The sequence below is a fragment of the Furipterus horrens genome, unplaced genomic scaffold (assembly GCF_987537825.1).
Source record: "Furipterus horrens unplaced genomic scaffold, mFurHor1.1.pri manual_scaffold_13, whole genome shotgun sequence".
Lineage (NCBI taxonomy): Eukaryota > Metazoa > Chordata > Mammalia > Chiroptera > Furipteridae > Furipterus > Furipterus horrens.
Window position 1 is genome coordinate 18,085,073 of NW_028327183.1, and position 23,153 is coordinate 18,108,225.

The following is a 23,153-nucleotide window of genomic DNA, read 5'->3' on the forward strand; positions in this document are numbered from 1 at the left end:
ACCCCGGGGGAGCATTCCGGGATGTCAGGGAGGCCGCGCCAGGCAGCAGGGTCTTACCAGAACAAAGAGAAGAGCCGGAACACACAGGACCTTCGCAGCATCTCTAGGGTAAGATAAGTTGAGTAAGAGGGACAAGACTTTCCAAACCCGCGCCCGAACCTGAGCGAGGGACCGATATCCGCCGCCAGGAACCGCCATGATTGGCAAAGGCAGGTCAGGAAGGAAGAAGGGACACTCACCTCACCAAGCCCGACTCTCGGGACCTCCTGTCCCGAATTCTGGGGCGCCGGCGCCGCCACCCCTCGCTCAGATCGCCTTAGAAATCTAAATCCCACACCTTGAAAGTAGCCATTATTGTCCCATAATACCTTGTGTGGCCCCTTCTATCCGTCTAAAGAAACCATAGAGAGCAACCCGGAAAATGCCAGTTCCTGGCTCCAAGTACGGAACATAACGCGACCAGGCTGAAGTGTCCTCCTCTGGGTCAGAGACCTACGAATTTCGTTGCGACCAATCACACTTAAGCCTAAGAGGTGAGGCCCCGCCTTTACTCTGAGAAGGTAGAAGGGAAAAGGAAAGCGGTCGGCCATGTTTAATAAGGGCGGAAGTGACTCTAAGGCTTCTGGTAGGGGCTGGGTAAAGTAGACCGTGACTGGAATAATGTGCCAATTGAGCTGTTGCGCTGGTTCAGCTACTACCCTTGTGCGTTTTCCTCTTCCGCTTCCCTTTCTGTCTCCTTAAGTGTGCCGCCAAGGGTTGCTAGGCAACAGCCCGTGGGTTACTTTGCATTAGAGTCCCTGTGGCGTTTCCGGCGGAAGAAAGGAGCCTCCTGTGTCTGACTCTGGGAAACAGCGCGGTTGTTGACAGCCCCGGGTTGAAAGAGACGGGGAGGCGACTTGTATAAATAAAGTAAGTATGCTCTTCCTGACACAGACATTATTAAAAATGTATCAGTGACCCTTGAACAACGCGCGTTCGAACCGCGCGGTCTGAACCCGTGTTTTTCAAGGGTGAACTGTATTTTCCAACCACGGCTTTGGGGATCCTGGTACGCGGCGGCCGACCTAAGTTCTAAGTGAATTTTGGGCTGGCAGGCCCTAGGCGCCCTAACCCCTGCGTTGCTCAAGGGTCAGCTATATCGAGTACTGTATTTTGGGAAGAAGGACGCGCACTCCGGTGCAAATAAAACTCACCTGTCTATTCACATGCAGTTAGCCCCTGATGGTATTTGGGGATACTCCTTCGCAGTAATTTTTCTTTGTAAATATGTACATTTATATTTTAGTTAGGTTTTGTACCTAGACTATAGAGTGCGGTATCACACTGCTTTGTAACTTCTTTAGCATGAGAACTTATCGGTACCTGCAATGTTCATCTCTAACACACTGTGTAGTGACTGTATAGTAGTACATTGCAGGACTGTACTATCTTTTATTTCACCAATTCCCTATTCAATTGCCATTTAAGTTAATTCCAGTGTTTTACCATTATAAATGGGATGCCTGTCTTTTATATGTAAGTTTTTGTGCACGTGTCTAATTATTTGCTAAGAAGTAATTCTCAGTCCTGACTGGTGCGACTCAGTGGGTTGGGCATTGTCCTGCAGACTGCAGTCACCAGTTCCATTCCCGGTCGGGGCACATGCCTGGGTGTGGGCCTGGTCCCATTGGGGGTGTGCAAGAGGCAACCATACATTGATGTTTCCTCTCACACGTGGATGTTCCACTCCCTTTCTCCTTCCCTTCCCCTGTCTCTAAAAATAAATAAAATATTTTTTTCTTAAAAAGTAATTCTCAGAACTGCAATTGTTGGTCAGAGAGTATTTCAACTTTCTGTCAAAAGTTTTGCCTCTGAATTTCAGCGAGGACTCTGAATGCCTATCCTTCATTCACACTCTTTCTGTTATTGTTTAATCTTTGCCAATTTAATGTTTTTTTTTAAATACATGTTTTAATTTGCTTTTCTTTGCTTACTATTGTCCATCTGTACCTCTTCTGTGACTTCTCTTTTGGTGTCATTTGCTGTGGACATTTTCTTAGGTGTGGTCTCAATTTCCCTCCCCTGCCAACATTTATCCAGTCCCCCTCCCCCTGCCACTCTAGTTGACAGCTTTGCCCTCCTCTCACTTCCTCCTCTTTATCAGTAACATATAGGAGTTATTGTTTGTTTGAATTCTGATGGTGGGACAGATCCATCTCCTCTTTGTCTTTCCCTTTCATCAGTGATTTCTTCTGCCACTCGTATTTGATGAAGTCTCTCCTGGCCATCAGCTTCCCTATTTAAAGTATGACCTATTACTGGAACAATTTCATTTCCTGTATGAATTTTTATTAATTCACATCTTAAAATGTGACTTGTTACACACACACACACAGCAGAGAAAGAAATTCCTTTTCTTAGTTTTAGTCAACTCTGGAACTGAATTCAAAAATATCAAGTATCTCAGTGGGTCTCTCATGGATGGACACAAAAATAAACTTCCTTGATCAAAGAGTTTCTTTATTTTTTTATCCTCACCCAAAGACATTTTTTTCAATGCTTTTTACAGAGAGGAATGGAGAGAGAGAAGCATTGATATGAGAGAGAAGCATCGATTGGCTGCTTCCTGTACACACCCGGACCAGGAATTGCATGCGCGTGGACCAGGGATCAAACCTATAACCCAGGCATGTGCCCTGACCTGGAATGGTAGCCACACCCTTCGGTTACGGGATGCAACCAACCGAGCCACACCAGCCAGGGCTGATCAGAGTTTCTTAATCATAGAAATAGGAACTTACTGTATGTAGTAGAACAGACATTAGACTAGAAATTTGGTGGCCTGGATTCTAGTCCTTTTTCTTGTAGCTAGAAGTGTAACTATAAGCAAACTAGTATGTAAGATAAAGAGGTTGGATTAGGCCCCTTCTGTCTCAGTATTTTATTATTGTGTGTGTGTGTGTGTGTTTGTGTGTGTGTGTGGTTTTTACATACTTAATGGATCTATTTGCCATGTGATGAGGTGCACCTAGTAAGATATGGACCAAGAATTTCTAAGACAGAACTCATGATAACACAAATGTCCATCAATAAAGGAGTGTTTAAAAAGTATGGTACATGCATGAAATAGAATGCAGCCATGACAAAGAGGGTGTAAATTTTCTATATGGAGATATGGAAAGATCTTCATATGTAGGTAAGAAAGTGCAAAGTGCACAAGAGTGGGTAAAGACATCATGTGTTCTCAACATCTGCCATTTGCCCCTCTAGATCCATTATTTCTCCTCTAGATTGCTGTGGGGCCAGGAGGCTCACCTGCCTCCACAGCTCCCTTACCCTCTGGTTCCTGGAGTCAGCCAGTGGGAGCATTAGCAGGAGATCACAGGGAGGAAGAGGAAAGGCTGAATCCCCTAACTACAGTCTGATATCCTATGCAGCAGCCTTCTCCACTCAGCCATCTGTGCCACACAGTTCTGGTCACTACTCCCTCCCGTGGCTTCTCAGGTCTAGAGATAGGAACAGCACCCCACTGTTACCCCAGAGTATGGCGCTGTACCCTACTCTTCCTATACCCTACCTTAATGCAAGTCCCCCAATTACCAAATTTGAGGATGTCATCTTTTTTCTGCTGGAACACTGACTGATAGTAAAGGATATTTTGGGGGTAAAAGAAGGAGAAGACAGGAATGCATAATCAAATTATGGAAGATACATGAGAAACTGAAGAAAGCAGTTACTTGGTGTATGGGGAGAAACAGGGCAGTAGTGACTAAGCCAGCTGAAGGGGAGACAGAGGGAGATTTTTCACAGTATACCTTTCTATATTGTTGCTTTTTCAACTGGTGGACTTACTTGTCACCAGATTGTGCCTTGAGTGTGTTCCTTTTACTATTTGGATAGTGTTGTATGAAACCCTTTTTCCCTGTAGGGGAAAAACATGTATATTGCCTACTCCAAAACTTAAATTTATTTTCAGTTGAGGACTCATGCCCCTAATCTGCCTTTAAACATTGCAACTTTATTTCAGGAGTGACGCCAGGTGATTAATATTTGGATTATTTCAAGATGAGCTTCCTATTGCCCAAGCTGACCAGCAAAAAGGAAGTCGACCAGGCTATAAAGAGCACTGCAGAGAAGGTGTTGGTTCTCAGGTTTGGGAGAGATGAGGATCCTGTCTGTCTGCAACTAGATGATATTGTAAGTGGGTTTTTTTAATAACTGGTTTTTATTAAAAATCTATACATTCTCCTTCATCTGCAAAGTGCATGCAAGAGCTCAGGCAGAGTCTGGGATATAGCTGTTCAGTCGTTAGTACACTGTCACTAAGACCCAAACCCCTACATCTGTGACTGTGCTGAATCTGTCTTGGATGTACTTCCCACTGGCAGCTGCCACAGCTCCACTTTGCCAACAAGGCAATGAAAGACAAGAAACTTATAAACAAGTGTCTATGAACATTATCTTATCTAGTGCTCACAACACTGAGTTACTATAGTAGAGAAATAGGGGAGAAATGAATGTCAGAGAGGTCAAGTGACTTCCCACAGGCACAGAACCACTAAATTGCGGAGCTGAGGTTTGAACTTTGTTTTCTCCGGCTGCAGATACGCTTTACTAGTGTGCTGCTCCGGGTGTGTGCCTGATGATAATTTCTGACTTCACTACCTGTCTTCACACTGATGAATAGGGAGGGTAGTTCAGGACAGAGTAGGTTTATTCATGTCTCTGTTTATTACGGAAAGAGACTTAACCCAAGGCTAAGACCTCTTCCACTAATTCTATTGCTGACATCACTGCGTGGATGAAGTGTAAGAATCCTAACTGCCATGATTAAATATGGGTGTGATGTGTCACGCTGTGGGGGAAAGAGCCAGAGGATTATACCCTCAGCTGTAGGAGGAAGGACTACCATTAGAAGTCGAGTACAGACTCTAAAGCCGAGCTGCCTGAGTTCAAATCCACACCTTATTGCCTACTAGCTGTGTGGCCAGGGGCAAATTACCTCCCTATGCCTTGGTTTCCTCATCTGTCAAGTGGAGGCTATGAAAGTGCATACCTCATAAGCATGTTGTAAGGACTAAGTGAGTTAAAAGTGCAAAGCACTTAGGACAGTTAGCACATACTAAGTGCCATGTAAGTGTTTGCTATTTTTTGTATCACTATGATATCTGTGGGGATTAGAAGGAAAGAGGTTTGGAGAATTTTGATGTCTGTAGTACATATTTATAAGTTATTTTGTTTTTGCTTTAAGTGAGCTTGGATTTTATAAATCCATAAAAAGTTTTTATAAAAATAACTTTACAATCAAAGTAGAACAAAAAACGAAGGAATATATTCACACAATTTATCCAGGGCCCTCTCATAACCCTACCAACAGTGATTCAGACTGAATGATAAGGTTACATCATATCTAATATGGCCCTCAAACAGGCAAGATACTTGGCCCAGGAATTTTTTTTCAAACACAATATTCTATTAAAACATTTGACAGACTAAGAGTCAGGATGGAGGTATAGGTAGACACACTTGACCTCCTCGCACAACCATGGAAAGAATTACAACCAGATCTCAAAAACAAGTAACCAGAATCGTCAGAAAATCAAGCTGTATGGAAGTCTGACAACCAAGGATTTAAAGAAATCACATTCATCCAGACAGGTGGGAGGGGCAGAGTCCAAAGACTGATCGAAGTGGCATTGTGACTCAGACAGGCGGCAGCAGAACAGACAGTCCACATTCACATGTGGTAAATAATAATTGGGAAGGGTACCCTGAGTGTGAGTGATCCCAGCCCCAAGCCAGGCCTCATAGCCCAGGGTTCCAGCACCAGAAAGATAAACCCCCATTACCTCTGGCTGTAAAATCTAATTGGAGTTGGGGCAGCAGAAGAAACTGCCAAATATTCCCCACTTAAATAGCCCGCATGATCTTCGAATGTACGCAAAACCAAGGGCAGCAACTGGAAGGGCACCAATTGCATATGGGAAATGGGTGAAGGGACTAGAAATGGGGCAAGTGTCAGGCAAATTCCCAGAAGCCAGGCAGCAGCATTGTCCCCTTTTCAAGCCCCTCACCACAAACAGAGCCACAAAGCGGTGATACAGGTGGCCCCATCCTGACAATTACCTTAGGCTGCGTCCCACACAATTTATGGGCACTTTTGGTACAAAGGCCACACTATTAAGACAGGAAGTAAAAGCAGCTCTACCTAACACACAGAAACAAACACAGGGAGGCTGCCAGATTGAGGAGGCAAAGAAATATGGCTCATATGAAAGAACAGAACAAAACCCCAGAAAAAGAATTAAATGAAATGGAGATAACTAACCTATCAGATGCAGAGTTCAAAACACTGGTGATAACAATGCTGAGAACTCACAGAGTATGGCAAAAAAAAAAAGAAGAAGAAGAAGAAGAAATGAAGGTTACACAAAGTGAAATAAAGAAAAATATAGAGGGAACCAACAGTGAAGGGAAGGAAGCCAGGATTCAAATCACTGATTTGGAACAAAAGGAAGAAATAAACATTCAACCAGAATAGAAAGAAGAAACAAGAAGGCAAAAAAAAACGAGGAGAGGCTTAGGAACCTCTGGGACAACTTAAATGTACTGACGTCTGAATCATAGGGATACCAGGAGGAGAAGAGGAAGAGCAAGAATTTGAACTTATTTGAAAAAATAATGAAAGAAAACTTCTGTAATTTGACGAGGGAAATAGACATACAATCCAGGAAGCACAGAGAGTCCCAAACAAGTTGAACCCAAAGAGGACCACACCAAGATACATCATAATTAAAATGGCAAAGGTTAAAGATAAAGGGATAATCTTAAAAGAAGCAAGAGAAAAGTAGAGCGTTACCTGCAAAGGAGCTCCCATAAGACTGTCAGCTGGTTTCTCAAAAGGAACTTTTGCAGGCAAGAAGAAGCTGGCAAGAAGTATTCAAAGTGATGAAAAGCAACGACCTACAACCAAGATTACTCTATCCAGCAAAGCTATCATTTAGAATGGAAGGGCAGATAAACTGCTTCCCAGACAAGGTAAAGCTAAAGGAGTTCACGATCATCAAGCCATTATTATATGAAATGTTAAAGGGATTTATTTAAGAAAAAGAAGAAGATCCAAACTATGAACATTAAAATGACAAACAACTATCAGCAACTGAATCTAAAAAACAAAACAAACTAAGCAAACAGCCAGAACAGGAACAGAGTTATAGGTATGGAGATCATTTGGAGGGTTAACAGCTGGGAGGGGGAAGGGGGACAAATGGGGAGATGGTGCAGGGATTAAGAAGCATAATTGGTAGGAACAAAACAGATGGGTGGAGGAGGGTGTTAAGAATAATATATGAAAGGGAGAAGCCGAAGAACTTACACGCACAACCCATGGACATGAACTAAGGGGCGATTGCTATAGGGAAGGGGGTTACTGGGCAGAGGGGAGCAAGGGGGGAAAGTTGGAACAACTGTAACAGCATAATCAATAAAATATAGTTTAAAAAACTGTTCAGCAAAAGAAACATAACCTACCTTTCATATTGTAACCTACATCTCTATCCTCGTTTGCAGCTGTCTAAGACCTCGTCTGGCTTGAGTAAAATGGCTGCTATTTATCTGGTAGATGTGGACCAAACTCCAGTTTATACACACTATTTTGACATCAGTTATATTCCATCTACTGTGTTTTTCTTCAATGGACAGCATATGAAAGTGGATTATGGGTAAGTTAGGCTGACATGAGCTATGACAGTCTGAAAGTTTCCTTTCTGGCAGTTATGGCAACTTCCCTGTTTGCATGCAGTGGTTGCCCAGTGGGCCTTGTATTGGTACAGTTTCTCAGTCGGTGCACTCTGCTTTTTTTTATGTGGAACTTGGTGCAAAAAGAGTGTTCTGTATGCCTGGCAAGTTTTAATTTCCTATTTATGTATGAAAGAATAATACACAATTTGAAGCACTAACATCCTTCAGTCTAGAAAATATATAACTGTTTTCTTAAAAGTGTCCCAGGAATTTCATTTAAAACAAAATATGTCATTGTTCTTTAACTTTGGGGACTAATAGGTTGCATTTGTAAAAGAAGGGCTCCATTCAGCAAAGTAAGCTGTGCTTCTCTCTTGCCAAATTTCCTGTCTTCTGTCAGGAAAGAAGTTATTATTTTGTTGAAGTTATTCTTCAACAAAGCCAGTCAGGAATACACAATATGAAATCTTCTTTAATGCCTTCCACTGCATCCCATCAGCGTTCCAGTGTTGAATATTTATTTTGAAAATATCCATAATTCTTATTATTTCTTGCTGTAGCTGAGCTATCCACTTGTCTAGATCTGTATACCTGCTTTGTCATTATCAGTTTGAAAGTGCATAAGATATTAAGTGTTTTGAGTGTTCAAAAAGTATTTATTCTTCAATAATACAGTTGATGTAAGTATTAATTTTGTGCAATCTTTTCAGAGGGCAATTTATAACATTACATACCAAACACCTTAAAAGTACATAAAATTTTTAACCCAACAATTGCATTTTCAGGAATTTATTTGAATGAAAATAATTCTGAAAGTAGACAAAATTGGCTCCATGGATACTTATTGTTTAGGAAGCAAAATACTTAGGTCTTAGATGTCCACAAAGGGATACTGGGTACCAATTTACTCTGATGTTGTAGGTGCATGATTAACAACTTTGAAAGAAATATATGTTAGTTGAAAAAAGCACATTGCAAAATAGTATGTATGATATAATTCCAATTATTGTGACAAAAGAAATGTGCATAGACACACATATGTATATATACATACATACATATGGTTGGAGGAATATACACCAAAAATATGTAGTGATTTTTTTGGCTATGAAATTTCTGCCATGATCATACTTGATGTTCAGAATAATAAAAAACAAAAGAAAAAGAAAAAAATTGATACCTGCTACTCAAAAATAGAAGTGACTGGAAGTTGGAGACCATGACTAGGGCTTTGCACAGAGCCTAGCCTCGCACAACAACAACAAAACAGACTCTGCCCACACCAGTACTCAGGGAGTTCTACTTGATAATGAGTTGAGAAGTGATTAAAATACATTTTGAGAAAAAGCTTTTTATATGATGGGGCTTACATGCTATCTCAGTGGCCCACAGCCCTGGTTTTAGTCAGGTATTGAACAGGCCCTGTAATCACAAATGGAGAGATCACTGTCGGTCCTTATGGCTAATGTTTCCCCAAGAAGAGCTACTGTTCATTTTGTTTATCCTCTAGGTATTCGGTAAGTAATTATGAAAAGTTCTGAGCAAAGTTGTTTTTCTTCTGCGCTATCTAGGTCTCCAGATCACACTAAGTTTGTGGGAAGTTTCAAAACCAAACAAGACTTCATAGATTTGATTGAAGTAATTTACCGAGGAGCAATGAGGGGAAAACTTATTGTCCAAAGTCCTATTGATCCCAAGAATATTCCCAAATATGACCTTCTCTATCAAGACATCTAACACATTAACTGCTGTCAAACTTGAAGAGAAAGGCACATCTCGGGAAACAGTCTCTGAATGCAGCTGTGCCGTTTTTCTGGAGTCCTTCAGAAACGAGCTCCAGAAGATGTTTGACTTGTATAGAAAATGCTGGCCCCAAGTAGAAGACCCGGCAGGGACTGTGATGATCCAGGAAGACTTTGTTTACTCCCCGCAAACCTCAGAGCACTCAGGTCAACCGTGATCAGTTTCCCCACATACTTCGTTTGACTTTTTTCTATATTGTGCTTTTCTTTGTCCATTAACGTAATACAGAATTCTCCTAAACATTGGCGAGTATAATTTGATTTAACTGTGTTTATTTGATACACAAGTAAGATGTAAAGAGCAAAAATACTTATTTCCTGCCCTATATGTACACAACCCCTCACCCTCACCCTTGCCTGTTCCTCCACTCACATATTTATATTCCTCATGTTCTCTTATTGCAGTCCTAATTATCCCCGTTTCTCTTGTAATGAATAATTCTCTACTGAGAGCAGGCAAGTTTGCACTATTTTGGAGCCTTCCTGGCTCAGACTTTGAAAACAGTGCCCTGGTTTGCAAAGTTACCAGCTTTTGTGCAATTAAGTTGCCCAGGAAATGAGACTTGAACCTTCACCATCCAAGCACCCAATTTGAGCTAAAAAGAGAATTAACAACCCTTAGTAAGTAGGAACAGAGTTCTGCCAAAAGTGAGAGTTCCACCTCTTCCTGCAACAGAAAACTACTTCAAAGGCTCATGACTAGAAAGAGAGATGAAAATTGTTAGAATAGGGGCTACTTTTCCCACTTGGAGGAAACCTACCCTTTATAGGAGTCAGTGCAAGCAAGCATCTGAGTGTTCCATTTCACAGGGATGAGGGTCTTACTCTTAAGGGTCTCCCAGGAGAAAGGTTACAGAACCCTTGCAGACAGGAAGCTCTTTTTCTAACCGAACTCTTTTCTGCTGTAAGCCTTCAGTACACTGACCCGTCATCAATATACCTTCTTGTCATACCAAAGTATGGCCTCTCCTTCTCTAGGTGTAAAGTGCCACCTGATATCATTATCATCTCACCAGATTTGGTCTTCGCTGTGAAGTTCTCTTCACTTGCATGCTCCAGATTTATTGATAATGTTCAACAGGTCAAAGCTAGGGGACCATGAAGGCCTCAGACCTATATTCTAGAATCTGTGAGAGAGAGAAAAGCAGAAACTGAAAAGTTTTTTATTTTTTATTTACTTATTGATTTATTTAGAAAGAGGAAAAGGGCGGGAGAAAGATAGGGAGAGAAGCATCAGTGCAAGAGAAAAGCATCAGTGGGTTGCCTCTCGTACATGCCCCCACCCAGGACTGAACCCGCAACCCAGGCATGTGTTCTGACCGGGAATCAAACCGGAGCCCTTTCGCTCTGCAGGACAGAGCCCAGGCAACTGAGCCACACTGGTCAGGGCTCATACAAACACACTTTTAAAAGCCTCTTAGAATACAGGAATACCTTTTTCTTTGAGCAGTACCTTAAGCCCTAAGTTTTCTTAAAGAATAGGCCACCCAGTTTTCTTGAGGAATTATCTAACTGTATTAAGTGGCTTCTGGTCACTACTCAGGGGCAAAATTAATAAGAAGACCTTAGACATTTTCTCGGTTCACTGATCTTCTCTGCCTTCCTCCCCACAGCGCCTCCTGCCCAGCCCCAGGGACGCTGCACTCCGTAGCTTTCTGAACACTCCCTGCCCTCTCCAAGTCCTGGGGCCCTCTCCTGGAGTGCCCTTGCCCTTCCATTTTCCAGAGGAGTGCCTCCTATTTTCCTTTAAGGCTCTGGCATTGCCTCCTCTAAGAAGCCTTTATTCCCATCCAGGAGTCTTCTGTATTTACACAGCATCTAAAATGGGGCAGAGCATAAACTACACACCCGATAAATACTTGTGGAATGAAAAGCAACTAAGATAGGAACAAAAACATAAATCAGGACTTTGGAGAAACATTCTGTAAAGCCCTCAGGAGGAAAGAAGTTAAAAGAATTTTATGCATGCAAGTTAGATTTTGCTGGTATCTGAGCACTTACACCACGTCAAGTACTGTGTGATTTAGGCTGTGAGTGACAAATCCAGCTAACAGTTACAGGCAATGAAGATGTTTTATTCTTTCATAGAAGTCTGGAGGGAGGCAGATCTAGGGTTAACTGTGTAGCTCAATAGCATCATCGGGGACCCAGGTTCTTTTTATTGTTCTTCTCAGCATATTCATTCTTCATGCCGAGCTGGTGGCCTCAGGATGCTAAGATGGCCGCTACAGTTCAGTGCATCACGATTACCATGGGAGCAGGGGCAGAGGAGAAAACGGAGGTGGTGATGAAAGGGTTTTGTCTGTCGTATTCCTGGAGTGGCCCTCTCCTTTCATCAGTGAAGGACACAGAAGCACCCAGCAGCCTTCCTTCTATGTCACATTAGTCAGAACTAGGTTGCATGGTCACCTCTCCCTGCAGGAAAGGCTGGGAAAGGAAGCACCAGGCAAGGGGGCAGGGCTTGCAGTGACAGTACTTCCCTGCACAGAACTGGGCTTCTGTTGGCTACAAGGTCAGTGACTGCCAAGCAGGTCATGTGCTGCCTGGCCTACCTACCACCCTCCTGCTGTGCATCCGCCTTTCATTCTAGAAAGTCAGTACCAACAGCCACATAAGGTTTTGAGAGGAGCGGCAACTTGCCGGAGCAGTGGCAGGTTGTGCCAGGGGACCCTGGAAGAACAAGAATTCTTCAAAGGTATTAAAATAGGCAAATTTCTGAGTCCCAGAATGTCATTGTTGGCAGGGACTTTAAAGATCACCTGGTTTAGCCCTGGCCAGTGTGGCTCAGTTGGTTGGAGTGCCATATCGTACACCAAAAGGCTGCAGGTTCTATTCCCAGTCAGGGCACATAGCTAGGTTGCAGGTTCAATCCCCAGTTGGGGAACCTACAAGAGGCAACCAATTGATGTTTCTCATATCAGTGCTCTCTCTCCCTCTCCCACTTCCTCTGTCTCTAAAAGCAATGAAAAATGTTCTCAGGTGAGTGTTTTAGTAAATAAATATCATCTGGCTTAAGCCCCTCATGGAAAAGACAGGGAACTGCTGGGCAGGGAACTGAAGGCACTTGGCCAGTTGTGGCCACGCTGTGATTTGGAACCAGCAAGTGCAGAGAGCCTGCCTCTACACCACCTTACTTCGTTTTCTGAGGTGCTGGCATGTTGGACCACACATGTCTGTGTCAGAACACTTGCTCTCATCCCACTTTGGTCTAGCATCTTCCTCACCAGGCCTGCACCCTTTCTACTGATTCACTCTGAAGAAGCAAAAGGATGCAGCAAAAATCTCAGTGTTTGTATTCTGGCAAGATCAGGCGCATTCAGGGTGGCATGGCCGTAGACTCAGGGTTTGTAGACAGACCTAGGTTCAAGGTTCAGCTTCACTACTTAATAGCTGTGTGACCTTAAGCAAATCACTTAACTCGGGAGTCTCTGTTCCCTTGCCTGTGAAACAAAGATGATGATGACCTTTCCGAGGCCCGCCTCAGTAGGCACTCAGTGGGCCCGTTTGTGTCACCTCAGGGGTTTACAGTTGGCCTGCGGTGCTTTCTGCCGCACTCCCAGTAGGCCCTGAGCCAGTGGGCTACTGCCAAGGCTGGGAGGGTGGAGGTGGAAGAGGGTATGGGGGTATAAGCGGTGATGGAAAAAAATAAAATTGTTTGAAGGCCCAAGGCTTAAAAAAAAACAAAAAAGGCACAGAAATGAGTCAAAAGAAAGCTCTTTATTTCAGCCATGCCGGGCTGGAGCCCACCAGTTTCATCTGCTGCACCCACATTCAGTTGTCCCTCTTCTGGAGTGAGATTTTGCTTTCCGGCAAAGGCTTCCCGCCAACCCTGCCTCAGTTGTTGGCTGTGGTTTCCTGGACCCAGTCCAGGATGGAGGGCACCTTCACGTACACACCATACTCAGCCACGCTGCAGCTCTTATCGAAGCTCAGGATCCCGGCCGCGTACCAGGTGTCCTCATCCTCGTCATGGACGGCAAAGGCACTGCCAGCATCACCGTAGCATGTGTCTTCCTGGTACTTGGACAGGCCAACACAGAAGGTGTGCTCATTCAGTATGGGCTGCACTCCTACAGGGCTCTTCGGTTTCTTCTTTTCGGGCACTGTGCTTCCTTCATAGTGCCTTACACAGCTGTCCTGCTCAGCCACAGGCAACATGACATACTTCAGTAGCTCAGTAAAAGCAAAGTTGGAATTTCGCCCCCAGCCAGGAACATAACCTATACGTCCCACTTGCGCATAATCTTTTGAAGGTAGGCAAATGGGCATGACTCTCTCATCAACAGGCACCTTCTGTTTGAGTTTGATGAGCCCGATGTCAACCTGGAGGTAGTTAGGGTGGAGAATCACCTTCTCAATCTCCACAAGCTGATCTTTACCCACATAAAGCCTTAAAGTAGGGGCAATGTCTTCTGCTTTTGCATCATCCGCATGACCCAGGAAAAGATTTTTAGCCGTGGTCAGCAGCCATTGTTCATTGATCAGTGTGGCCCCCGAGGTGAGATTATGGTGGGAAACCATTTTAGCCTGCCAGGGAAAGCTGCCGTTGGCATCCACCGATCCCCCCAGGATTCGTTGGACCTGATCCACTGGGTTCTTGGGCTTTCCACACACTGTCGAGGAGATCAAGGAAACCATGAACAGAAACATGAGACTTCCAATCTGGGAGCAGGAGTAAAAGCATCGGCTATCACTGCTGTCTAAGTTATTGTTCATTTCTTCAGAGCCAGGAGTATTTACACACTTTGCCCTCACCATCTGTCCTCTCCTCTCCAATGTTCCCAGGCAGTTGTTTCTGTCACTAAGGCAGAGTTCTATTTCCTGCTTCCCTAACTTACAAAAGGAACAAGTGACACTGGGATTTTGAAACCCTGAGTGATGAGCTAGCTGTATGTATATTTAAACGGTTCATCACAGGGACATGTCCACAAGTCCTGAAATTCATTGTGACAACGAGAAGCTATGCTAACTCGTTCTATCTGAACAAGGAGAGATCTATAGCAGTATTGGCTAGAACTTAGATTTTATAGACACTGCAGTTAATACAAGGCATGTTAGCAGTTCCACACGACTAATAGAAGAGGGTTTGGCAAAACCCTCTTCTTCCAAAAGGGAAAAGGAGAGAGAAAAGCTCTTCCTAATAACAAGAAACAGAAGTCCTAATCCACCTCCACCTTCTGTCATACTTCCATGGATTGTTCTTCCTGGAGCTGGCTTTACCCTTGACCCTGGGCTCTCTGGGCAGGCTGTCCAAACACAAAGGGTTTCCTGATCCCCTGGGGACAGTGTACACAGTGGATTCAGTCAATGCCCTGCAGGTCCAAATGAACAAGATAACTTGGTGAAATTTGATGGGGGAGGAGGGGTCATCACCTAACTGCTTGACTGCTGGCCATTTGTGGTTCTCCCTGGTCCCTGGACTTGGTTTTTGTACACTCTGTAGAAGCCGCATAGGAGGGGATGTGCCTCTAGGACACTGCGTCCCAGATGCCTGCCCAAGCACTGGACCCTCAACACCTACCTTGGTCTGCTTCCCAGGGCCCTTGGCTTCCTACCTGCTTCACATTCAGGAAGCTTCTCTCCATTGGCTTTATTTGTCCACTTCTTCTCACTGTTTAAGCTGTACACTCCTGAAAGAAAAAGAAAGAAATGAGCCAAAAGAGAGGCTGAATCTGGACCTAGTGTGGGAGAGAAGATATTTAAAGAGAAGAATTAGAGAAGGAGAGGAAGATAAGGAAGAGGCGGGGGAAGAGGAGGAAGGGTGGCGCACCGTACTACCAGCCAAGTGCTGGGGCGCCAGTGCAGGCCAGTAGGACGGCACTGTGCGCATGGTGACAGGGTGAGGCCATGCAGGGGGGCAGCCAGGGCTCAGATCCTGACCCTCTCACAGGCTGCCTCAGTTCCCTCTTCAGCAAATAGTAATAATGTCTCTGTAGAGGGAAGCTGTGAGGACTAAGTGAGCAAATAAATGTAAACCACTTAAAACAATGCCAGGAATAGTACTCACTAAAGTGAGGACCATCAGTGTCATCACCGTCACCACCGTTTGTCCCTTTGCCACGTCCTTTGTGGACAGAGCTCTCACTCTAAGAGAGGTAGGCTACGTGGCATCACCTCCCCTTAAAAGACAAAGCTTAAGGCTGAGCAGTTAATCTGCCCTAACAGCCACAGCCCCGGTAACAAAACCCTCATTAGACTCTACTTCTTCTGGCTCCCAGGATAACACGTGCATTTCTTAGCCAATCACCCTGGCTCATTCCTCATGGAAATGCCGGGAGGGGGTGGACACGGGGACTCTTGTCCAGGCCTTACCATCTCCGCCAGCGCGCAGTCTGTAGTAGGTGTTACACTGATAGCGAACCAAGTGCTCCACGTGGCCGTTTGCAATCTCAGGAGCCTTTGGGCAGCTGTCATCTGCAAAAACAAAAAACAAAACAGGAAGAGGAAGTTCATATTCAGAAGTAAAGACCCACCAAAAGTCAGACTAGAGGAAGCTGCTATGCACATCAACCCCCGCTCCACCCCAAACAGAAGCCAAGGAATGTTCTGACCGGCTCCCCAGTGTTCTTCATAGTATTGGAAGAGCAGAGATGAGGATGAGGAGAGGGGATCTGGGTCTTCCTGAAGCGAGGATGCAGATCTGATAGGGCCGGACACAGCAGTGCTGGGATGTACAGCTCCTGCCCAAAGCCGAAGGCCTACCTGCAGGACCTGTAGTCTCCTTGCCAGTGTCCACTGCGAAAAGCTGGCCCCAGAGCAGGAGGGCGACAACGGATCCCAAGGCGCTGCGGAGAGAAAACGGGAAGGAATGCAAAGCTGCTCTCCCTGCTTCACAACACACACACCTCCCATGAGGCAGCCAGAAGAGAAAAGAGCCACATGGAAGTGCTAGGACCCACCAAATAACGTACTTTACAGCTTCCCAGTACACCCAGGTCCGGCAAGCTCTATGGCGCTGGGAATTCTACATGAGCTTCACAGAGGAACCACCACAATGGAAAGGTACACAGGTGTGTGGGTCTCAGTTTTTGGTAGCACTAAGGAAACATTAAACTACTAATAATACATGAGCTCTCCAGCAAAGAGAAGCTTCCCTTGGGCACCCCTAAAGTACTGGACTATGAGGATGCTGCAAATAAAATGTGGGAAACTGGAAGACGGGATGTGGAGATTTACTAAGGTTTTTTAAATATTTCATTTAAAATACTTATGTGGTTGTTTCTTTTATCTTATGATAATTTGCTTCAAGAAATGGTATATCACCCCTGGCCAGGCAGCTCAGTTGGTTAGAGGGCTGTCCCGATACACACAGAATCAACCAATGAGTGCATAAATAAGTGGAACACCAAGAATTGATCTCTCTCTCTCTCTCTCTCTCTCTCTATCTATCTATCTATCTATCTCTCCCCCTTCCTTTCTCTCTAAAAGCAATAATTTTTTAAAAAAATCTTTTAAAAAGAAATGGTCTATTAAACCCTGAAATGCTGGAAGGTTACCTAGAAGATGACTGGCTTCCTAAAAGCCTGATTGGACATGGGCATCGATGCACAGGCCACACTTACCAGTTCATTATCTCACTGACAGAGGTCAGCTATTCAGAAATTGCTTGGTTAAGGTTCTAGTCTTGCTACTTCAACATTTCAAAAAATCTTTTCATTTTGATAAAATCTAAGTGTCTTAATTGTGTCACCCAAGTATATCACTACTGGCCTTTTTTATTATACATTCTTAAAAAGAAAAAAAAAATTCATAAATACATTTAAAATACCAGGAAGCCTGCCATGGAAGTTGGTGTCATCTCCTACAAAGATGAAAACTTTATAACCTCAAGGAAAAAAAGCTATTCCTTAGAGTAAGCCACATCTCCTGGGAAAGACAGCAGTATCTGAAAGTATTCTTCTGTGCAGAAAAGCACAGGATTTAACTCACTCACTATAATTTAGCCCATTCACCCTATTTCTTCGTTATATTTTTGCACCTGTCCTGTAGGTGTCTCCTATACCTGGGCTGTCATGTAGATAAAAGCTGTATGCAAAGAAGGATGGGATTAGAACAAGAGAAAGTGAGGCAGAGTGAGCAGAGCTGTGGACTCACCGCATCTTGGGTTTGTCCTGCCTCTGGAAAAGCAGTGCCGTGGGGTGCGTCTGCTGATGCTTTTATGCCTGGAATATCTCACCCCACCCCTTCTCGATTTTGTAATTCCTGTGCCTACACAACTTTGGCCTTGTTAAGGTCACTAGCATTTTCCAGTAACAAAGCCACAAACATCCCTGTTAAAGAGCCGAGCTCTTGCTTCACGCTTGAGTTTCCACGGTGTTCTTTTACAAACCCCAAAGAAACCTGGTCACCTCCTGACCCCAGGTAGCTGCCAGAGAGCTTCCCGAAATCAGCCACTGTGCAGGGCTGGGGGAGGAACCATCAGTCTCTCTCTTTATTTTGGACGGTATTCAGCACTGAGAAAAGCCCTTCTTTGGATTATTTCAAACCCCTTATAGACACTCCTGCAACCTGGCCGAGCTGGGCTCTAAAGAAAGCATTTCCTTTTCACAATCACTTCCCCTATCCTGTGTTGACATCTCTCTGTTGCTTAAAAGCTTTCCAACCTGAAATCAGTAAAATGTATTTATTGTATCTTTACTGATTGCTCTTCACAAGAAATCACACCAAATGGTTAAAGCTAGAGTGTAGACTGTCACACACCATACTCAGTGGCAGGGTTCTTATGGCTTCATAGTAATTAATCCAAATAGGCAGATGAAAAAAATGTATATGCTTCAGTCAAATGTCCATACCTGTTTATCCCAATTACTATTCAACTGAAATTTAATAGCAATGCAATAAAAGATTTCTTCATTCATTTTTAAAAAGGGTAAATGGTTCTTAGAGTGTACAAAAACATTACTTTTGGATATTCATGTTGGCACTGAAGTAATACCGCAATAACTAGAAACAATACAAATGTCCACTAATAAGGGAATGAGTAAATTATGTGTGGTATAGTCCTATTGTGGAGTATTATACAGCCATGAAAATGGCCTATGAAAGAACCTGGATAATCTCATAAACATAATTTTGAAGAAAACTGCAAGTTTCAGAAGATTATTTCCAGAATGACACCACTGTTTTAGAGCTCAGAACCAAGCAAAACTTAGCAATGGATTCTTAAATATGACAGCAAAATTACAAGCAACAAAAGAAAAACTGATCAATTAGTTCATCAAAATTTAAAATTTTTATGCAGCCAAAGACAATATCAGGAAAGTGAAAAGTCAGTCTGTGAATGGGAGAAAATATTTGCAAATCCTATACCTGATAAAGGTGTGATATAAAGAACTCCTACAACAACAAAAAGACAAACAACCCAATTAAAATGTGGGCAAATTATTTGAATAGATGTTTCTCCAAAGAAGATAGACAAATGGCCAATAAGTACATGAAAAGATGCTCAGCATCACTGGAAAATGTCATTGTCATTAGGGAAATGCAAATCAAAACCACAGTAAGACACACCACTTCATACCTACTAGGATGGCTATAATTTTTTTAAAGTGTTGGCAGAAATATAGAAAAATTGGAATTCTCATGCACTTCTCATGGCAATGTAAAATATTATAGTTTCAATGGAAAAGAGTTGGTTGGTTCCTCAAAAAGCTAAGCGTAGAATTGCCGTAGACCCACCAATTCTACTTCTAGGTATATACCCCAAATTATTGAAAACAGAGTCTCAGACTGATCATTGTACACCAATGTTCATTGTGGCGTGATTCACAGTAGCCAAAAGATAGAAACAATTCAAGTGTCCTTCAACGAATGAATATACAAAACGTGGCATATACATGCAATGGAATATTAGTCACCTATAAAAAGGAAGGAAGTTCTGATACACACTACCACATGAATAAACCTTGAAAACATTATGCGAAGTGAAAGAAGAAACCAGACACAAAAAGACAGATATTGTATGACTGCACTTATATGAAGCAGCTAGAAAAGGCAAATTCATAAAAACAAAAAGTAGGTAAGTGGTTACCGGGGGCCGGAGGGAGGGGGGAATGGGGAGTTATTGCTTAATGAGTACAAAGTTTCTGTTTAGGGTGATGAAAAACTTTTGGAAACAGTGGTGATGGTTGCACAACATTTTGAATGTAATTAATGCCACTGAATTATATACACTTAAGCATTGTTAAAATCAGAAATTTTATGTTCCATGTATCTTATCACAATAAAAAATTCAAGAAATAAAACAGTAAATAAACTTCCTTACTTGGGACCCAAAATTTTTTTAAAAGAAAGCAAAACTAAGCAATGTATTGTATAGCCATTTTAAATTTTTAATGAAATGGAAAACAAAATGTAGTATGTTACCATTAATGGGAGGCAGGAGGCAGGCATAGGAGAAAAGCACATAGGTAGGTGTAAATACAGATACATTATTGCTAATGATCCAGCTTTTGGGTGAAATGATAGGTTCATGAATGTACATTATGTTATTGTGCCTTATTTTTAAAGATATATATCATATACATCTCACATATAATATTTATAGTGTTAACATTTTAAAATATGAAGGAGGGGGTATCACCTGACAGAGGCAAAGTCCAGACCCCTCTTTGCAGACATATGATGCAATCAGTTTGAGCAGAGTCTGAGGATCTGCATTTTAAATGGCCATAACCTCTCCCCATCCCTTTATGCACACTGCAATGTGACCACAGCAAGTCCGGTCATAAGGTGGGACCTATTTCTCCACCCCTTGAATCTAGTTTGGCTGTGTGACTGCCTTGGCCGATGGAATAGTAGCAAACAGAAAAGATACTTGAAATGTGCTAGTAAATTGGGGCTCACCTTCTCTTAATGCACCTGGAATCTGGAGCTGCCATATGAATGAATGACCCCCAAGCTGTTCCTCCACTGCTGGAGGATGAGAGGTCACATAGAAGAGAGCCCTCCCCTCCCTGCCCACCAGCCTCAGTTACCCAGAAGCTGACAAGAGACCCCTGAGTGAGCCCCTGCTGAGACCAGCCCAGCCCAGCCCAGACTGCTGACCCACCGAATTACAAGCTTAAAAAAAGGATTATGTTGTAAGCTTTGGGAAGGCTTGTTAAATAGCAAATATGAACTGATACAGCCAGTATATGAAACGTGAAAATGGAGCTACTCCAGCTGAATCTGGGTGAAGAGATTAGAATTTTGCTCCCTGGTTACCTTATATCTTCTGTAGCACCCTGTTTTTACCAGCTGTTTGCCTTTCCGTTTCCTTCAGTGATCAGGAGAGAGGGAACCACTGCCCTACTTGTCCAAAACTCTTTCCTCAAGAACACACACCATAGGCTGAGAAGGATTCGCACTGAATCTGGAACACTTTCCTCCTACAGCATCCTCCTGTCCTTCCTGTCCTTACTGAGCTCCCTCCCACTCATTCAGTCGGTCACCTCTCCTTTCAGAAACCCTCCAACGTCAGCCTCTATCAGCCCTGTGTCTGGTGTCTTGTAATATCACAGCCCTAGCTTGTTCCTTGTCTTCGCAGGTGCTACTACTATACTGCAGAGAGAGGAGATGGGCTTTATTTCTATGGATCCCCGGGGGGGAAGTGGGGAGAAAGGTGTTCTCTGTAGGCTGCAGCTACCCCTCCATTTGTCACCACCACATTTCTTCTATGAACAAAACATGAACTCTTTTACACCAGCCCCTTGTCTTGGACAACAGAGCATTCACAGCCTCCCTGCCCTGGGCTTCCTTTATTTACTTATTTACTTGACAATAAAGAGTATCTGCCATAGGCCTTCTCTCCTAATTGGGAACTAAGATGGTCAAGATGAGGTGGCAAGTGAGAAGCTTCAGTGTAGCCAGCCATGGGAAGTAGTGAATACATTTTTTTAAGAGCAGAACACAGAGAAGATTGAAATATCAGTAAGGCAGAACAGCAGTTGGCAGAAGACTTAAAGGGCAGGGTTTTTATTTTGGAAAGAATAAGTTATTATTAAAAGTTCATTCTGCCATTACGAAAGTCTTGAAATTTTTCAAGGTGCAGAAAAATAAAAATAAGAAAAAAGTCCATCCATTATCTCACCACCCAAAGACAACCAATAACCACCATTAACAGGTCTCCAGGCTTTCTCTGTACACATTTTTTTATATAGTTTTGATCACTTCTTTAAACAGAATTTTTTCACCCAATGTTATAGGCAATTACCATGTTGCAGCAAACCTCTTCAAAACTTTTTTAATGCTGTATCATTTTCAACTTAAGAAGGTATCGTATATACTTTAACTTATCTCATTGTTGGAAATTTAAGATTATTCTAATTTGTCTGTTATAAATATCTTACATACACACAGGAAAGTGAAGTAGGAGGCCAGGCTCACTTTATTCCATATGGATATACAATTGATGTAGCATCATTTACTAAAAACATCAAGTCTTGGACTTCTAGTCAAGATAGTGGCATAGGTAAACATGGCTCACATCCTTGCACCACCACATCAAAATTACAACTGAACTATAGAACAAACATCCCTCAGAACTATCAGAAATCGAGTTGAATGGAAGTCTTTGACAACTATGGAATTAAAGAAACCACATCCATCTAGACTGGTAGGAGGGGCAGAGATACGGAACAGTCTGGTCCGACACCCACGTGTAGTGGATAAAAATTTGGGAGGGATTTGGAAGTGAGGAGTCCCAGCCCCAAACTAGGCCCCCCAGCCCAGGGTTCCAGTGCCAGGAAGATAAGTCCGCATAACTCCTGGCTGCAAAAACCTGGAAGGATTGAGTTGGTGGAGGAAACTGCTGGAGTCCCAAGCAGTTCCTCATAAAGAATCCACACACAGACTCACCTACTCAGACTCACTCCCTCTGAGCTCCAGCACCGGGGTAGCAGCTTGAAAGGCACCAGTGGCATACAGGTAGGAACTGAAGTGACTGGCATCAATGAGAGAGCTGGGGGGCAGCTTTCTTCCAGACAGAAAGGTGAGCAGAGGTGATTGTTCCTTTTCTGAACCCTCCCCACAGAGGCACCGAGCCAGCAGGGGGTGCCATATCGGAGACTCCATCAATCTGGCTAAAACTGCTTGCCCCACCCAAGCTGTTAACAGTGACTTTTCCAAATAAATGGCTGGTCATGGCTCATTGCTCACAACTTCCAAAATACTATAAAACAAGCAACAGCTGGCCTCAGTGAGCCACCAACCACCATACCTCTTGCTAAGTGACCCCAACCTGGCACTAGCAGCAGCCAGCCTAGAGTCACAGCTTGCCTTCACCTGGGATTCTCCAAGCCCAGCACAAGTAACAGATATTTCAGATTGCTTTATAGCTCATGCAGGGTAGCCACAAGCAGAGCGCAGATGGGGGCTGATCTTGACCTGCACCACCCAGGAAACCCCAGAGCCTCTGCACCCAGTGGACAGCTACAGACAACATCAGAGTACCACCACCCTGCCCTGCACAACTGACCCTCTACAGAGGGAAGAGGTTGGTGGTCAGTGATCACAACCAGTCCCTACAGCTAACTGACCTCAGTAAATCCCTCCCCTTGGCCTGCCAACAGCAATCAAGGCTTAACTACAAGAGGAGGGTGTACTCAGCCCGCAATTAATGATGCCCCTTGAGTACCCAGCTTGGGTACTAGT

The 23,153-nt window shown here is 43.5% G+C and overlaps 2 protein-coding genes across 3 annotated transcripts; one reads left to right on the plus strand and one right to left on the minus strand.

Moving 5' to 3' along the window:
- Window positions 1-484: 484 nt before the first annotated feature.
- TXNL4B (thioredoxin like 4B) lies at window positions 485-9,550 on the plus strand. 2 transcript variants are annotated; one of them, XM_090260963.1, is made up of 6 exons: window positions 485-533; window positions 743-909; window positions 2,549-2,666; window positions 4,007-4,176; window positions 7,549-7,700; window positions 9,291-9,550. In XM_090260963.1, exons 4-6 carry the CDS (start codon window positions 4,045-4,047, stop codon window positions 9,454-9,456), a joined length of 450 nt encoding a protein of 149 aa, XP_090117089.1. In that variant the 5' UTR covers window positions 485-533; window positions 743-909; window positions 2,549-2,666; window positions 4,007-4,044; the 3' UTR covers window positions 9,457-9,550. The 2 variants fall into 2 exon arrangements, with proteins under 2 accessions (XP_090117089.1, XP_090117090.1); XM_090260964.1 differs by lacking the exons at window positions 485-533; window positions 2,549-2,666 and having other exon boundaries at window positions 613-909.
- A 3,669-nt stretch (window positions 9,551-13,219) lies between these two features.
- LOC149994160 (haptoglobin) lies at window positions 13,220-17,699 on the minus strand. Its single transcript, XM_090259936.1, has 5 exons — window positions 17,616-17,699; window positions 16,224-16,306; window positions 15,834-15,935; window positions 15,077-15,151; window positions 13,220-14,134 (listed from the first exon to the last, which is right to left on the minus strand). Exons 1-5 carry the CDS (start codon window positions 17,618-17,620, stop codon window positions 13,356-13,358), a joined length of 1,044 nt encoding a protein of 347 aa, XP_090116062.1. The 5' UTR covers window positions 17,621-17,699; the 3' UTR covers window positions 13,220-13,355.
- Between the last annotated feature and the right edge of the window lie 5,454 nt (window positions 17,700-23,153).

What these genes read in the sequence shown, in the direction of transcription:
- TXNL4B (XM_090260963.1), top strand. Translation starts at nt 4,045, where the DNA reads ATGAGCTTCCTATTGCCCAAGCTGACCAGCAAAAAGGAAGTCGACCAG. An exon ending in GTCTGCAACTAGATGATATT is followed by an intron (nt 4,177 to 7,548) that starts GTAAGTGGGTTT and finishes CCTCGTTTGCAG; the next exon opens with CTGTCTAAGACCTCGTCTGG. An exon ending in CATATGAAAGTGGATTATGG is followed by an intron (nt 7,701 to 9,290) that starts GTAAGTTAGGCT and finishes TGCGCTATCTAG; the next exon opens with GTCTCCAGATCACACTAAGT.
- LOC149994160 (XM_090259936.1), bottom strand. An exon ending in ACTGCGCGCTGGCGGAGATG is followed by an intron (nt 15,152 to 15,833) that starts GTAAGGCCTGGA and finishes TTTTTCTTTCAG; the next exon opens with GAGTGTACAGCTTAAACAGT. An exon ending in GCTTCCTGAATGTGAAGCAG is followed by an intron (nt 14,135 to 15,076) that starts GTAGGAAGCCAA and finishes TCTCCTCGACAG; the next exon opens with TGTGTGGAAAGCCCAAGAAC.